General features: G+C 40.3%; 1 protein-coding gene across 3 annotated transcripts in view; it reads right to left on the bottom strand.

Moving 5' to 3' along the window:
* The window catches only part of FGD6 (FYVE, RhoGEF and PH domain containing 6), a 104,640-nt gene that overhangs the window by 14,936 nt on the left and 72,958 nt on the right, over nucleotides 1-16,746 (bottom strand). For all 3 annotated transcript variants that reach the window (XM_045553216.1, XM_045553217.1, XM_045553218.1), the window contains exons 9-14: nucleotides 11,156-11,206; nucleotides 8,174-8,232; nucleotides 8,019-8,090; nucleotides 7,223-7,291; nucleotides 6,645-6,728; nucleotides 5,742-5,821 (exon numbers count right to left, since the gene is read on the bottom strand). In XM_045553216.1, the coding sequence (XP_045409172.1) occupies nucleotides 5,742-5,821; nucleotides 6,645-6,728; nucleotides 7,223-7,291; nucleotides 8,019-8,090; nucleotides 8,174-8,232; nucleotides 11,156-11,206 (415 nt within the window). The remainder of the gene's footprint in view (nucleotides 1-5,741; nucleotides 5,822-6,644; nucleotides 6,729-7,222; nucleotides 7,292-8,018; nucleotides 8,091-8,173; nucleotides 8,233-11,155; nucleotides 11,207-16,746) is intronic.

The following is a 16,746-nucleotide window of genomic DNA, read 5'->3' as shown; positions in this document are numbered from 1 at the left end:
ACATATGCTGTTCTTTCATTTAATCATTCTTGGCCCTCTCTTGTGTGGAGTTCTGCCAAGATAATGTTTACCAGCTCTTGATAACACATTTCTCACAGACCACACACATTTGCCTGCGGCATCCAGTGGAGACATTCTAGGTCTCCCTTTATAACATGATTAGCAGAAGAATCAGCATCTTCTTCAGACTGAAAAACAGTTAAGCCAAGTATTCTTTCCTTTGTAGAATGTGTACATTACCAGCAAGCAAATTTGTGTCAAACAAGAACCATTTTCCCATTGACTGAGATGTATTACCAAGGGGAAAAGCCCTCCCATAGAAGGGATTTCTGATTGGACTTTGCCACACCATTTTCTACTTGTCCTATTCTGACGTTCAAAGACCATAAAACTTCGATTCATGTGAGTAACATTCACTGGGATCCTACTAAGGGCCAGAACCTAAGCCATGAACTGGGCACATAAAATACACGTCACTTCTAAGGGCTCACACTGAACTGAGGTGAAGCAACAAATTAACATATGATGTAACAAATGTAAGGTAGACAAATAACACAAAAGTAGCAAAGTACCAAATTAGGATAGCAGGGAATGACAAAGTTAGGACTTGGAGAATTAATAGGAGTTTGGCAGGGAACTCTCTGTCTCTCTGGGTACCCTCATTTGGTCACCCAAGCTTAGGCCACCTCTAAGCTGAAAACGCCCAAATATACAGCTCTGGCCCAGGCTTCCTTTTGACATCCAGATCCTTAAAGAAACTGCTCCTTGATGGCTGCATTTGGATGTTTCACAGGCACCTCAGTATGCACGTCTGAAACAAATCTCTGATTTCTCCCCCAAAGCTGCTCTTCTCCCAGTGTTCCCTACCACAGTGGATGGCACCACAACCCAGGACACCGTGCAAGCTGGAGACTCACTCCGAAGAACCTCTCCCTCTCATCCCCTACCTCCAATTAACCACCTCCTTTAGTCCAGCTCCCAAGCTGAATTCCACACAGCAGCCGTATCTTTAAAAATGCCAATCTGATCACATCACACGCCACTCCCTTGTATAAATAAGCCTTTCAGTGGCTTCTTACGGCTCTTAGGCTAAAGACCAACATCCACAAGACAGTTCTGCGTAATCTATATCATCTGTCTCTTCAGGCTTATTTTGAGTCAATTTCCCGCTCACTTTAGAGCTCATGCCATGCTGGCCTTCCAGTTCTTGAACATGCCATGCCCCTTTCCACTTCATGACCTTTGTACACATTGCTCCTGACGCCCAGGAGGGTCTTCCTTTCCTCTTTGTCTGGCTATCCAACTGCTACTTATCCTTCATGAGTCCATACCCACAGCAGGTCTTTAGGGAAGCTTTCCCGACTGCCCTCTCCAGCCTCCCAGTCTAGCTCAAGGTCCTTTGCTTTATAGCCTCATAGCACCTGGTACTTTTCCTGTGTATCACTGAATCAAAATAATACTTGTGTTAATGTTTGCTGAGTATATGTCTTCCCCAGTGGAATGTAAGCTCAGTGAAGGAAGGACCCTTTTAATTCTCCACTGTGGGCCGATGCCTAGCCCAATGCCTGGCCCAAGTGTGTGTTCCACAATGAATGAAGGATGAATTCCAGGTGGAGGTATTGCCTGTGCAGAAGGATGTGGAGTACGCTGGCACACATGGAGAGTCACAGGCAGATCCGTGTTGATGGGACATGAGATGTGTTGGGGACGTGGGGAGAGTGAATGGGGATAAGGCCAGTGAGGTAGATAGAAACCAGATTACAAGAGGCTTTCTTATCACCCCTCCCTTTTTTTCTTTTTAAATTTTTTAAAATTTTATTTCCCCTTTCATCTTGCAGCCAAAACCTACTCCCTTTTAACCTGTGATACAGGATCTGCCTCACTGTGGTGGAAGAATTGAGAAGGAGACCATGGCACACTGGTGGCATTCAATATGTGTTACCTCTTCTCCCTCATGCCAGCTTAATCTGCCCTTGGAAATTTCTTTGTCCTTATTGAGAACTTTCTATGATTTCTCCTGCATACCCCACATTCAACCCATCAGTGATCCTATGGTTGTGCCTGATCCTGACCTCTTCTCACCACTCTAATCCAAGACACCATCATGGACTGACAGCCTTCCACCTGATCTCCCAACTTCTGCTCCAGTCCCCTGATGGTCTGTCTTCTATAAAGCAGCCAGTGTGATCTTTTGAAACTATAAATTAGACCATATCAATTCTCAGCGTAAAACCCTCGGATGATTTCCTATCACACTTAAAAATCCAGTGACCTTACTTCGGTCTAGGAGACCTCACAGGACCTGGCCCTACATCCCTGCCCCGCCCCCCACCTTACCTCACATTTAACCTTCCTTGGAACACTAGGCTCCACCCACATTGGACTTCTTGCTGTTTCTTTAACATACTAAACTCTTTCCTGCCTCCTTCCTATGTTTTTGCTGTTCTTTCCCCCTGGAATTAGCTTCTTTCTGGTCTCTGCTCCTCCTTATAGAGAACTTTTCTGATCTCCCCATTAAAATGGCTTGTCCCATCACTCTGTGTGCTCAGTCTACTTTATTTTTCTTCATAACATAAAATGCCTCAAATTATATTTTACCTGATTATTGTATATCCCTCCCTTTAGAACAAAGCTACTTAAGGTGAGGGACTTTGTATCCCCAGCTCCTGCAACAGTACCTGGCACAAGGTAGGTGCTCAATAAATATTTGTTGAATGGATGACAGACATTAGACAGTCCCCTTCCCGAGCTGCTCCCCATGTGCCAGTCTCCAAACAATGAATCTCTCCCATCACTGAAGTTACTCTGACTCAGCAATGACTGCTGACAGTAATCAGTGCCCATCACTGAGCACCAGACTAGCTACTATCAAAAAAAAACAGCAGAAGGGATCCATATATCATATTCAAAGAACAGTATATAAAATGGTTTATATATGACCTTCCTGCCCACCCCTGAAATAAGGCACAACTATTCTCCACACGAGTGATTTTTATGAAAGCTAGAGTTTATGAAAGCCAATTCTGCACCTCTGTTATTGCGTGAGTCTCATTTATGAAAGGCACACTTTCTGCTTTTCTAGCATCTTCTTGGCAAGACTGTGATTTTTCATCCTGTTCTAAAGTATCTTAGCATATTGTGAAAAAAATACTTCCTTGAGATGGAGCTGTGAGATAGAAGTCTGTAAAACTGAGAGAGAAAGCACTGTTTTCCCACTCTGTGACTGACACAGAGGAGAGCACATGTGGGGTTGTGACCATACAGGGAAAAACAAGGAAGGCTAACTCCAGGGATAGCAAGATGCATTTAAGGATAAATGAGGCTGGCTGCGGTGGCTCACGCCTATAATCTTGGCATTCTAGGAGACTGAGGCGGGAGGATCGCTTAAGCTCAGGGGTTCAAGACCAGCCTGAGCAAGAGTAAGACCCCGTCTCTACTAAAAATAGAAAAATTAGCAGGGCGTGGTGGCGCATGCCTGTAGTCCCAGCTACTCTGGAGGCTGAGGCAGGAGGATTGCTTGAGCCTAGGAGTTTGAGGTGGTGGTGAGCTCTGATGACACCACTGCACTCTAGCTAGGGTGACAGAGGGAGACTCTGTCTCAAAAAAAAAAGTTTATAAATTAAAAAAAAAGAAAAAAGCAAAGGATAAATGAATAAGAATGGTAAAGACTAAGTCATAATCAGTTAGAAATTTTCTTTCAAAGTTACACAAATATAAATGTCTATCAGAGCTGTTCATTACACCTGTCTGATACTGATCTGGAAAAACATGGTATTTACCTGACAGGCAACCAAAGAAGGATTTACTATAATTTCTCAAATTATTTAATCTTTATTAATAAAATAGAATATTGTTCTTACCAAAGCCCATTTTTACATATAAGTGCAACTGAAAACTTGACCTTTCTATAGGCATTTCCTCTTTGGACCTTTGAAAATAACTTTCTTGATTTAAAGAACCAAGCTCAAGTACTCGCCAGAAGTCTGATATACATGGACTTGATATTCTTTGAACTTTTGTTCAAAGTCCCCTACCCCTTAAAGAAAAAAAAAAGTCACAGTGCCAAGTGATCAAAAGTTTACTTTTACTCATCAAATATTGATATCTGGGGGATGCTTCAGGTACCCCCAGGAATTTTGCTTGCCCTGACTGGTAGTTGGGAAGCATTCGACAAACCCTGAACACAGGCATTTGTCTTCTGTCATCCTGTACATCAGGTAGCAGTGGCCATTTCATTTTAGAAGAATGACATGCCCCAAAGAGGATTTCTGTGGTCCTCCGATTTGGGGAAGTCAGACATTTGGTCTGAGCACTTGACATTCATGGACACAGACAGAATTATAACGGTTGTCAGATACATCTATGTTCAAATACAGCTCCACTGCCTACTACCTGTGTACCTTTAGATGTGCTATTTAACCTCTATGAACCTCTCCATTTTTCTTACCCAGAAGATAGAGATAATACCCAACCCACAAGTTATCATGGAACTTAAAAGAGAAAATAAATATAAAACACTGAGTACTGTGCCTGATGCGGAGTAATAAATGATTCCAACCACTACTCTGCAACTAAGATCCTAGCTGATTTTAGGGATATGGACCCAGCTAGAAGCAGACTGCCTGGGTTCAAATCCTGGCTCTGCTACTTAATAGCTGGGTCACTTTTCTCACCATAAATGGGTATAATAATAGTAACTTGCCTTAAAAGGTTGCGGTGAAGATTTGATGAATTAATATACATAAAATCTTTAGGATAACATCTGGCATACAGTAAATATTACAACACTATTTGGTACTATTTCTTATTATATCAAAGGTTAAGTTTGAGAAGAGCCACACAGACTATCTAGACCTGCAGTGGAACATTCTGTCACTAATGGTGTCTCCCCCTTCACCAGTCAAATCCTCCCAAATATCCACTTCTGACACTCAGCCAATAATTCAATAATGTATGAGTCATACAGCTTCAGGTTTCCTTAGTGATTGAATTACATTATGGTAATATACTCTGATTTACACGAAAGTCACTGCAGGTTCCTGTCTGAGACAAGGTGGTATCATAAATAACAATGGATAGGCTAGACGTGGTGGCTCACGCCTGTAGTCCCAACTCCTCGGGAGGCTGAGGCAGGAGGATGGCTTGAACCCATGAATTTGAGGTTGCTGTGAGCTACGGCTGATGCCATGGCACTCTAGCTCGGGCAACAAAGCAAGACACTGTCTCAAACAAAACAAAACAAAAAACAAAAAATAATGGATTTAAAAACAAAAGACTTAATTTTAATTTGTATCCCGGCTTTGCCCGCTATGTATCTTTAAGAAAGCAACCCAATTTTTTTGCAACTTAGTTTCCTCATTTTTAGTATGAGATGACACCTACCTCATAGGTTTGTTATGACCTTTAAATGATCTGTGAAAACTTCCAAGTAAACTACAGAGCACTAGTTGTTTTTTTAAAACAATTTGAAATATTCACTTAAAAAAATGATCAGCAAAGCACTTTCATCATTACTATTCTATTCGGAGGAACATTTTTATCTCTGTGCTAGTAGTACCCTATTGCATCAGCTCTTAGCCATTTACCTGCATGGTAAATCTAGAGCCACCTGCATGGTACTGGAAAAGAAAAGGAGGAAAAAACACAAAGTCTAACAGTTATCCTACATGTAAAAAGTGCTGGCGATATCTGATCCTGTTATACTGACAAAAATTCATCTATACAAATTTTTAAAAGTTTACCTGGCTGAGAGAATGAAGGAACGCTCTACACTTTCAATCTTTAATTCATTCTGATATGCTTCTTGGGTGGGTTTTCTAACCTGGAAGAAAGCATAACAATTTGAGCACACCTTTCGTATTGAAAATCCCAACTCTGAACTGCATCTGAATTTGCCGAATGCCCCTAGCAGCTGACATCTACAGCCAACCTTCCTGTCCAGCTTTATCTACTACTATTCTCCATCACCTACTCTATGCTCCAGGGGAATTTAAATACCCACACACAGGCCCAGCTTTCCCCACCTCCAGGCCTTTACTCACAATATTCCCTATACCCGGAATGCCTTTGCCTAAAATGTCAGCGTAGCCAAATGTCATGTATAATTTCAGGCCCATTGGCTCTTCCTCTAGAAGTCTAAAATGACCTCCGGGATTCTCCCTCTTTCCTCGCTGCCCATCAAAAGCTGCAAGCCAATCCCACCACCATGACTATCAAAAGCTGCATGTTCTTCATTTTCTGAATTCCCAAAAACTTTAACTGTGCCTTTATAGTGATATTTATTACTGTCTACTTTATAGGCATTTATGTATAGTGTATTATCTTCCCAAGTAGTTGCTAAGTCCTGTTGTGGGGGTCGGGGGTGGGGGGGGTTGGGGAGAGATGTTGGGGTGGGGCAGAGAGAAAAAGAATCAACCCATCTTCCTATTTTCCACCAAACCTATTACTATGTTTTATTTATAATTGTTCTCAATCAATCTTATGAATAAATTAATGCATGAGTGAACAAATGACTACATGAAAGCATGATAGTAACATGGAGAGAAAAAAATTAAGGATGTGAGAAAGATGATTATCTTAGGGATTTTTCTCAAATACATAACTATATATATTTGAATAAAAAAACTTCTAACAGATACACAGACCTTCATTCCAGCCAATGAGAGCATGTTGTTCAGTTTATACATCCCAGACTGTACCGGTGTCGTGTACAGCAAGGCATCATTAAACTGAAAGTAGAAACATTTCACAGTAAGTAAAGAAACAAAGTGAAAAAACAAATTTCAGCTACAAAGATATTGATAAGATACAAAAATAAAGGAAAAATACTGTTTCTTCACTAACAGCTCTCTGAATAAGGTACATACCTTCAGCTATATACACTACAACCACCTAGAATGTTGTATTAGAATATTATTAAAATGGCAATTTCTGGAAAATGTGCTTCCTTTCCAAGTTCTGTATCAGATTGAATGTTTTCTGAATTCTAAATCCCACTAAGGTATTACAGTCTGCCCAAATAAATGATTAAAACAATTCTTCTGAGTTACGAATGAAATAATTTTCTGATTATGCATCAAAACAGACTTTATGCAATACAGCCAAAAATGCCACTAAAACTGATATTTGAATGTGCTAAGCTTATTTGCTATGGATAAATGTCTCCTTTCATTAAACAATTATCCCTGCTTCGAACACATCAGAACTACACACGGCCTCTTACCAGGAAAAACATTCGGGGCTGCATCACTTTCCGAGATAGCTTCATCAGAGTTCCTTCTTTGAGAAAAACCTATTCATCCAAACAAACATCTATTTAGTCCTACCATCATAACACAATGACAATAGACATATAAGCTCCTTATCAACTTTCTTTCCTCAGAAACTTTTTTGTGTAGGGCCATGGAGATGTAATTTCCTTGTGACTTTTTATAGTTATTGTTAATTTTAAATCCTATAAGTCATTTAGGAATTGGACAAGCAAGCAGAGTTACATAAATCCAATATTGGCCCCAGGGATACTATGTGGAGAGACATGTAATTAATTGACCGAGTACACACTTGATCCTGAAGCACATCCAACATCCTGACAACTGCATTTTGCAATTTTCCTGAATTCATTCCCTAGGCTGCTTTTGTGCTCTATGAGGAGCATCAAAATACCAATTTTCTCCCTCCCTTCATAATCCTCTCTTATATTAAAGATTTTAAATGAAATTGTCTTCAAAGCTGTGTGAGCCCAGCTGGTATTACACAATAAAATGATCCCATTAAATCAGATACTCTGTGGGGTCCCTTGCCATTCTAATTGAATTGGACTTTTATCATGAATGGATTTACTCCTAATTAAATTGTCACAGTGACTTACATCATGAAAGTTTGGAATGGATAGAGTGATTGAGTTTGGATCAATGAAGAGTGAAGATAACGACCTATTTTCATAACTGAAATGAAAAACAGCTACAATGGTGCCTAACTGCATTGTATTAAATTTGCAAAAAGCAGTCTAAAACACTCACCCGTCCAGGCTGCACTATTTCATGGTGTCCACTTAAGCTGTACTGAATTTGCATAAGTTTCTGAAAGTTGTCCTACAGGAAAACAATGTAGAGCACGTGAAGGCCCAGGCTTTCAGGTTCAAGAGTACACCAACCTCTGACATCAAGATACTTACTCCTTGCTTCATGGTGTCATTGGCATGGTTGGCTACCTCTATAACAACAGCAAGGGCATCTAAAATGTGTAGGAACAGAAGGTGCATTTGGTCAATACCAGGGAAACAAACAGTTTGCAGCATTAAGCAATTCCAGATGACAAGTTAGCTAGTTCACAGCAACCAACCTCAGGGAGAGCTCACTTGACTGTAAGGAGGCAGAAATATGAGGTTCAGTGAAGGCAAAATCAAAGAAAAACAGGCAAAAACAATACTTATGAAAAAATGAGCTAAAGAAAGACATTGAAGACAATGTTAACCAACAGCATGAATCAGGGTTGTTTTGTGCTGAGACTTGATTGTCCTGTTACAGTTTACAAGGATAAGGATAGGATTTCACCTGGAAGTGAAGGACTATCCCAATGTAAACTGTATCAGGAGAGAATGATTGTGAGGGAAAAGGACCCTGATACAGGAAACAAAACCTATAAGAAATGACTATTTAAGAGGGGCAGGGCTCAGCCTCCTTCTCTTAGTCTAACTCCAAGAAGTGTGAATTGGAAATGGGAGAAATGCCACATGGAGACATGCTAGACCTTAGGAAATTATGTGTGTCATTTTGTGAGCTGGGTTATTTAGCTTCATGGGACTATCTGTGTTTTATTCTTTTTATTAACCCTTTGCCTTTAGCAAAATGTTTTTGAATGGTCTAGCCTGGTCATCTTTGTAACTAGATATACAAGAAAAAGTCCGCATTTTATCTGCTTTAGGGCTGCAGCTATTCTCAACCCCAGGCAGTAGTGCTCCCCTAGGCACACATGTAAAGATAATTTTTGGTTGTCATAAGGACTGGGAAGACCAATTGGCCTTTAGGGCAGGAGGCAGGGATGCTAATCACCATGCAATACCCATTAGAAACCCACACAAAGAAGATCGTGCTGTATAGTATGAGAGTAGCATGCCCACAGAGAGAAACTGGTACAGTGTTAAAGAGGGAAGTATGCCCTCCCGAGGCTGCTGTGGCAGTGACAGTGGTCACTGATGAAAGGACCATTAAAAAACAAAAGATCAGTGTCTGAAAAGGGATTGAGATATTTTGGTCCGACTACTGTAACCTATCAAGAGATTCTCTTTCTGGTACCAACTGTGGAGGTTTCTGTATTTTTTAAGTATGTGTTATCATCACTATTATAAAGGAAAGCAGTATTTCCTTACATAGAGACCCCAACTATATATGAAAATTTACTGCACCTGATACTCTCTTCACAGCAGATATTCAAGAATTACCCTGGACACATTCCTTGATTCCTGGCCTCCTAGAATTCCAGGGGGCAGGGTAGATAAGCCTTATGATTTAATGAATGGATAAATGACAAAGCTGCTATTTGGTCACCTGGCCTTGAAGCTCAGTTTTCCAATTCATCCAGCAAATCTACTTTCCCCATGGCATCTCTTTAAGAGGCCCCAATGACTCTGTTCCTTTAACTCTTCTGCTTACCTTTCAAAGGTATATTGTCTCTCCTTCTCTCACCCTTGGGCAGTCTCATCTGTAGCTGCTCACCCTGTGATTGGCCTCTGGCCATACACTGGCCCTCACTATTCATTGCTTATTCTAATCTCTGTCTTTGCTGAAGTGCGGTAAATTTCCTTTAAATAATCTCCTAATCTCTGGCCCCATATTTGTTTTATCTGTAAAATGGAGCTAATAATTTACTTTCCTTGAAGGCAGAAGCCTGGGACCCCAGATAGATGTTTTCTTTCTATTCACTAAATTCTGTATATGATTTTTATTCTCATGAGATGGGTTCTGGTCTGGAATGGCTACTCTTGCTCTCGTCCACCCTCCCACTCATCTCCAGCAAAGCTTCCCTACCTCTTCAATCTCCAACCTTTCTTCCTCTTCAGAATGATTCTGTCCTGAGCAGTGCGGCCTTACTTTGAAGCTATCTGTTTTGTTCTTTACTTGATGAGTATTATAAACTTTTTCACTGTGTGCAGTACATGTTCACTGAAGAAAAGAAACACGTCATATCCCCCAGCACAATCTTTTCCTTTAATAAAGCATCTTTAAAAGCATTAACACTTGCAAATAAAGATGTTAGAGAAGGGGAAGTAAATGATTAAGAGAATGAATACGAATCTCTACAAAATGGGTTAAGAACTTGTTCAACTTTTTACTCTGAAATTGTAAAGGACACACAAGCATGTAATCAAAATTCATTAAATTAATGAGTGGACATGGACTTGTTTAATGTGTTTCTGCAGATTAGAACCAGGGGTATACCTATGACATCTGAAAGAGGTAATTTGGGGATACATAGAAAGAAACACCTGAACAGAGTTAATCTGTGTGTGAGAGAGAGACAGAGACAATGAGAGACACAGATAGACAGAGAGATACAGACAGAAACTCCAGTGGCCCCTCGAATATCAAAGAGTCCCTTGTATTATAAGGGACTGTTTCCCTTAGGTGCTAAGGGTGAGAGTGGAAGGGTGGTAAGGCCAATGCCTAATGTTAAACAGTCCCAGAATCGTATACTTTATTAGACCATATCCTTGATTTGTAGTTTCGTCACTTCAAGGATTCATGATTTTAAAGCTTAAAAGGACCTTGCAGATCACCTGGTTCAGTTCCTGTTTTTACAAGATGAAGAAAGGGATGTCTACAGAAATCAAACATGCCACAGGCGGAGCGTGACTGAGCACAAGAGGGCAAAGCTTCCTGACCCCCGGCCATGCCAGGTCCACCCTCACAGGAGGCTGGCTGTCATGAGCGCTCACTGTGTGCCTCTTTGTCCCTGTATGTCACCTGCCTCCTGCACCACTTTACTACATTATCTGGTTCTATTTTAAATCTGTCCAAAATAGAGTTTTAAAAAAGGCCTCACATCTTATGAATACAGTTTCGTATATGGGTTTTGTTATCAGTATATTTTTACTTTCTAGATCTAAATAAACATAATGTAAAAACTTCTTTAACATGAGACCACAAAAGTTATTTACCTTGAGTGTCTCTGTAATCTCCAGCATCTTCTCTGAGATTCTTCAAATAATCTAGAAAAGAAAAAAAATTATAGCATTTAAGCACAATAAAGCAATGAGCCTAAAACACTTATCTTTCTTTTTCAGTACTTGTCAGTCTTGCTGGTTAATATGTACATTAGTTAACTTGTGCTAATTTTCTAAAAATATAAAAGAATAAAGCCCTGAGACCACTTTGAAATCAGGATGTAGAATGAGAGCTGGAAAGAGCCTCAGAGATAACACTGGTTATTTTAGAGATGAGGAATCAGATTACTGACCAAAGAGTCTCACCCAAGTCATACAACCTCTGTGGCAGAGCAAACATGAGAATCCAGGTCTCCCTGTGGCCAGTTCAGCTCCTTCACCAACACACAGGAACTGCCTTAATCTTGAGATCCGAATGTATGTGTAGTATAAAATTCTAAGGCATTAATAGATTCCATGCCTAAAAGACTCCTGCATTTGTCAATCTAAGAGTCTTAATAATGCCCCAAACACCAAGGAAACTCAATACATGCATCTAGACAAGTAGTTTCAAATAGGGACGAATTTGCCTGTATTTGGCAATGTCTGGCAACAGTTGTGGTTATCACAATACAATATCACCCTGTAATACAGCCCTTCAACAAAGAATTGTCTGACCTAAAATGTCAATAGGACTGAGACTGAGAAACTCTGGTCTAGATGAAGATGGTCTATAAGTAAGCAATGTGCTATATGGTAGTTCTTATAAAACAGAAAAAACCTGAGGCAATAGGTTTTATTTAACAAATCTTTAACACCAAGGAATGTCATAGGATTTCAAGGCAATACTTCCTTCTTTGCTGAGAAATGTTGGGTAGCTTCCCATTGCCTACCAAATTAACACAAATTCCTTCCCCTGGAATTTAAAGTCCCCCACTAGATGGTCTCTACTGACTTTCCTAACTTTCTCTCTTGCTGCCACCTAACACAGGCCCTATGTTCTTACCTGAATTTGACTCTGCTTAATACCTTAAACACTTCCCATGTGTTCCCTGGCTCCATACCTTTTCATCTCTAATGCTCCCTTCTGAATCCTTTTCTCTGTCTTTGTACATACAAATTCTACTCCCATTCATCTAGGTTCATCTCAAATTCCTCCACTCCTACAAAACGTTCCTTTTGAAAGAATCATTTGTTCCCTTTGAATAATATGTGACATGGCAGTCTCACTTCATGCCTTCTATCACTTTCTTTGTCATTAGACTCAAAGTTCCTTGTGGGCAGTACATCTGATTCATCTTTCCCCTTGCATGGTACTTAGCAAGGGGCTTTGCACACAGGGGACAATAAAGTCTTAATGAATAAAAAGAATACATTATTTTGCTAGAAAGGATTGTATTTTAGTTAAGGTAAAAGGCAATAAAGGCTGAAAGGCCAGTGGGAATGGAGAAAATAGAAACAGGAAATGTGTATTCAGAGACTGAATGCATTTTTATCAGACCCAATCTCTAGTTGGGAATATCATGGAACAGATATACATTCATCTCATGGATGAATGAAGTCATACTCAAAGGTACAAAGGGAAACTTGCATGTCAGTGCCAGCTTTTCAAACATAACAGATGACACAAACAGACAAGCCCAGTTGCTGAAACTTCACATGTCTTTGAGATAGTGATCCAAGAGCCTGTGTGAGTCTAGACATGCATATTATAAATATCCAGCACTGGCAATAAGCCATGATGAGATGTGTATGGCCACATTAAGCTTCCCTGTGCCACAGCATAGGTTCTATTTTATGAGAGATTATCACCAGCAATTTAGACCTTAAATAATCTGAACTTACAGGTTGGAGAGCTTGCTTTTGATAAAACATATTTGAAAACCACAAAAATTAAACAAAATACACTGATTATACATTACACCTAGCCTCACTCAGAGATGGAAAATAAACTTACTCTCACACTGACTGCACTCCAAATGCGTTCAATATATAAGCCACGGGCCGGGCGCGGTGGCTCACGCCTGTAATCCTAGCCCTCTGGGAGGACAAGGCGGGTGGATCGCTCGAGGTCAAGAGTTCGAGACCAGCCTGGGTGAGACCCCATCTCTACTAAAAATAGAAATAAAAATTATCTGGACAACTAAAAATATATATAGAAAAAATTAGCCAGGCATGGTGGCGCATGCCTGTAGTCCCAGCTACTCGGGAGGCTGAGGCAGTAGGATCGCTTAAGCCCAGGAGTTTGAGGTTGCTGTGAGCTAGGCTGATGCCACAGCACTCACTCTAGCCCGGGGAACAGACTGAGACTCTGTCTCAAAAAATATATATATGTATATATAAGCCACATTTGGTGAGTGCAAATATCCAACATTTCTATAGCTGACAGTGACAGCATCGGGTAGACAAACTTACCCTTCTTATTAGATGTTCTCAATGCCTAAGCTGCCTCGTTAACTAAAAGTGATTTCCCTTAATCCTTTAGTTAGCTGAAGAATATGGAAAGGAAAGCAGATGTACCCAAATATTAGATTCATGGCCAGTTCTTATTTTGTCTTAAATTTCTCTTCTTCAATGTAGGAGTATATCCATGAAAACTGAGACACTTTTCAACTGAAAAGAGCTCGCTGGAAGATGTCCGTATTAGGAAATCCTGACCTCAGAATCACTGTGCTGTGCCTGATAAGTTTCTGAGTTGCATTTTCTTTGCTTGTACTCAAGCCTGGCTGCTGGCCTGCTAACCTAAACCCTTAGGAACATAGTTTAAATACACTCTGAGCAGAAAACCCACCACTAACATGCTGCAACATCAACATCGGGCTATTAATTGAGGAAGTGATAGAGTTAGGTTTACCCTCCTTGGCACATTTTTAGAAACGTCTTAATGATCTCCAAAATTCAACTCTCCAACTTATCTATGCATCCATCCATGTTTTCAGGACATCTTGTTGCGGTATGTCTTTTTGAGAACTTTTACCTTTTCAAAGAAGACAGGGCCCTTTAAACAATTACGAGTCACCCTGTGCCTTAACTGCAGATGAGAACATGACTGATCAGTCTCTGAGTCAGACAGGAGGAACACTGAAACCACTAGCTGCACCAGTGACTGTTATGACCAAGGTGAAACCCAGGAAAGGAGACCAGACAGACAAGCCTAAGTTGGTCATAAGGAACTATTTATTACCTATTACTTAGGACCTAGTATTCTGTAGAAACTTGCAAAATAACAATGAAGAGAGCAGTTATTTCAGTTTGCCATGTTAAACTAGTAGTATTCCATGACTTTCCTGCTCCTGCCAAAACAAATTAAGCATTGTTCAAAATTTCACCAATAAAAATGCTTCAAACACCACTGAGGTTATTTTTATCAAAGAAAAAAACCAACAGTTGGTGCAGCATGTATGGGTACCACAAAACGCCTATCCTCTCTGGCCACCAGGTGGCATCATTGATTAATATAATAAAAATTAATTAACTTCTGATCACCACCACCCAACATTAGCAGCACAAGATTAACTGAAACACATCATGAACAACCTCTAGGGATATGCAAGTTAACTTTTTTCTCATTTATAAGGCCCAGGATGAAAGGATGTGGACCTAATACATACTATGTCTTGTTAAACACTCTTAGTGAGCCTTGCCACTCCTTGATTACCTAAATCAATAAATAGCCAACTTAAAGCAGAAATGATTAACCTTTACTAAAATTTAGTCATCTGTGGGAATCTGGGACTTTTTTCATTCAACGCCCAGTCAGATTCCAGGACTGTGTGCTGAGACACGGTTGGCAGCCAAGCACAGAGGAAATGAGCATATAGGGGGAATAACATTCCAAAGTCAAGTGTTTTGAATTTGAAGACATGTCTTGCTTTTGCATTATTCAGGTTTCTTCTTTCCTCCATAAATATGTACAGAGATCAACAACATACACAGAATTATAGGATCTAGAGAAAAATAAGCCTAGCTTTTTTTGAGCAAGAACAAGACCCTGTCTCTACAAAAAATAGAAAAATTCACCGGGTGTGGTGACAGGTGTGCTGGCGCGCCTGTAGTACCAGATAGCCAGGAGGCTGAGGCAGGAGGACCGAATGAGCCCAGGAGTATGAGGTTACAGTGAGCGATCATGACACCACCGCACTGCAGCCTAGGTGACAGAGAGAGACAGACCCTGCCTCGGAAATTAATAAATAAATCGGAACTAACTGATGAGCACACATGTGCACAGAGGGAAGTAAATCTCAAAGGAAATCAAGTGTTTGGGGGGGGTTCATGCCTTGCAAAGCAAATACCTTTCTGTGAATGAGAAAAGGCCCCTTCTTGGGGCACAAAATATGGCGAGCAGAGGGCAGTCTGTGCTTGGAGCTCGGTCAGGCACGCTTGTGCAGGAATTATGAGAGGAAGCTCTGGTCTCTCCACGACTCCGATAACCCTGGTCCCGAGGTGGCATCCACAAAGGACTCACAAACCAAGCCCAGAGTCAGATGGCACAATGGACAGAATCTCTCCTAGGTTCCTTTTCAGCAGGATAGACTAGCTAGGCATATCCAGAATGCCCGCAGGAGAATCAACTTAGGGGAAGTCTCTCAACAAAAGTAAACATCCACTATTTTGACTTGTCTGAGACTGCTTTTCTTAGTGGATTCATTTTCTAATCCTTAAGGCTGCCAGTTTATCAAGTAAGAATCTTAAGCACACAGAAATGGCCTTGGCACAGTCAAGCCACACTTAAAGAAGCTCTTACCCATATTTGGTCTGTATCACCCTATCAACAAAGAGCGAATTTAGATTTAGGAAGATAAGCTTATTTCATTACCCAGCAGCCGAATGAAGAATAAAGCAAATATAAGCGTGAAAGTAAGTTCAAGTTTAACTAAATTTTAGTGTTTTCTCCAACTGGAACAGTTCCTGAGCCTATGATTCTGACAAAAACTGTGAGAGAAACTCTTTAGCAACAGATTCTGCTTGTTATGTCTTTGCCAAGACAAGTCCTAGCAATAGAGGCATTTGGCTACTTGCAGGGAATCTGGGTCAAATCTGCCTTAGAATTGGAAAAAGAATGGCTTTGTAGTAATGTCCATGCGTAGAATTCAGGGTATCTGCAGCCTTGCATGGGCAAAAGCACACAAGCCAACACACTCTTTTCACTAACCTGTAAGTGAAATATAGAATTTCCTTCCATTATAAATGTGGGCAGCAAACCACGATAGTATTGGCAATATCTGTGACTTTATTACCACAGATATTTTTATAGCACAGTATGGCTGTGGCACACATCTCAAAATACTGTTCACTCTCACCACTCCTTCAACATCATGGTTTGAACAGTTATTAGATCTGCCATCAGATCTTATTTAATGCAGTACTAAAAAAGTACATGTATTACTATGTCACATTTGAAAAAAATTTAAATAACTACTTTAATTGGTTTTCCTTTTAATCTTATGTCTTTTATTCTATATCTTAAAAAAATATATATTCTACAAAGGGTCAATAGGCTGTGTCGGATTGCCAGAGGGATCTAAGCACAAAAAGGTTAAGAACCCCTGTAGAGAAAATGAGATTACATTTAAAAGCTCTAAGGTGATACAATATGCAGATAAATA

The sequence above is a fragment of the Lemur catta genome, chromosome 6 (genome assembly GCF_020740605.2).
Source record: "Lemur catta isolate mLemCat1 chromosome 6, mLemCat1.pri, whole genome shotgun sequence".
Lineage (NCBI taxonomy): Eukaryota > Metazoa > Chordata > Mammalia > Primates > Lemuridae > Lemur > Lemur catta.
The sequence above is the reverse complement of the archived record's forward strand: the minus strand, read 5'-3'. Positions and strand labels throughout refer to the sequence as shown.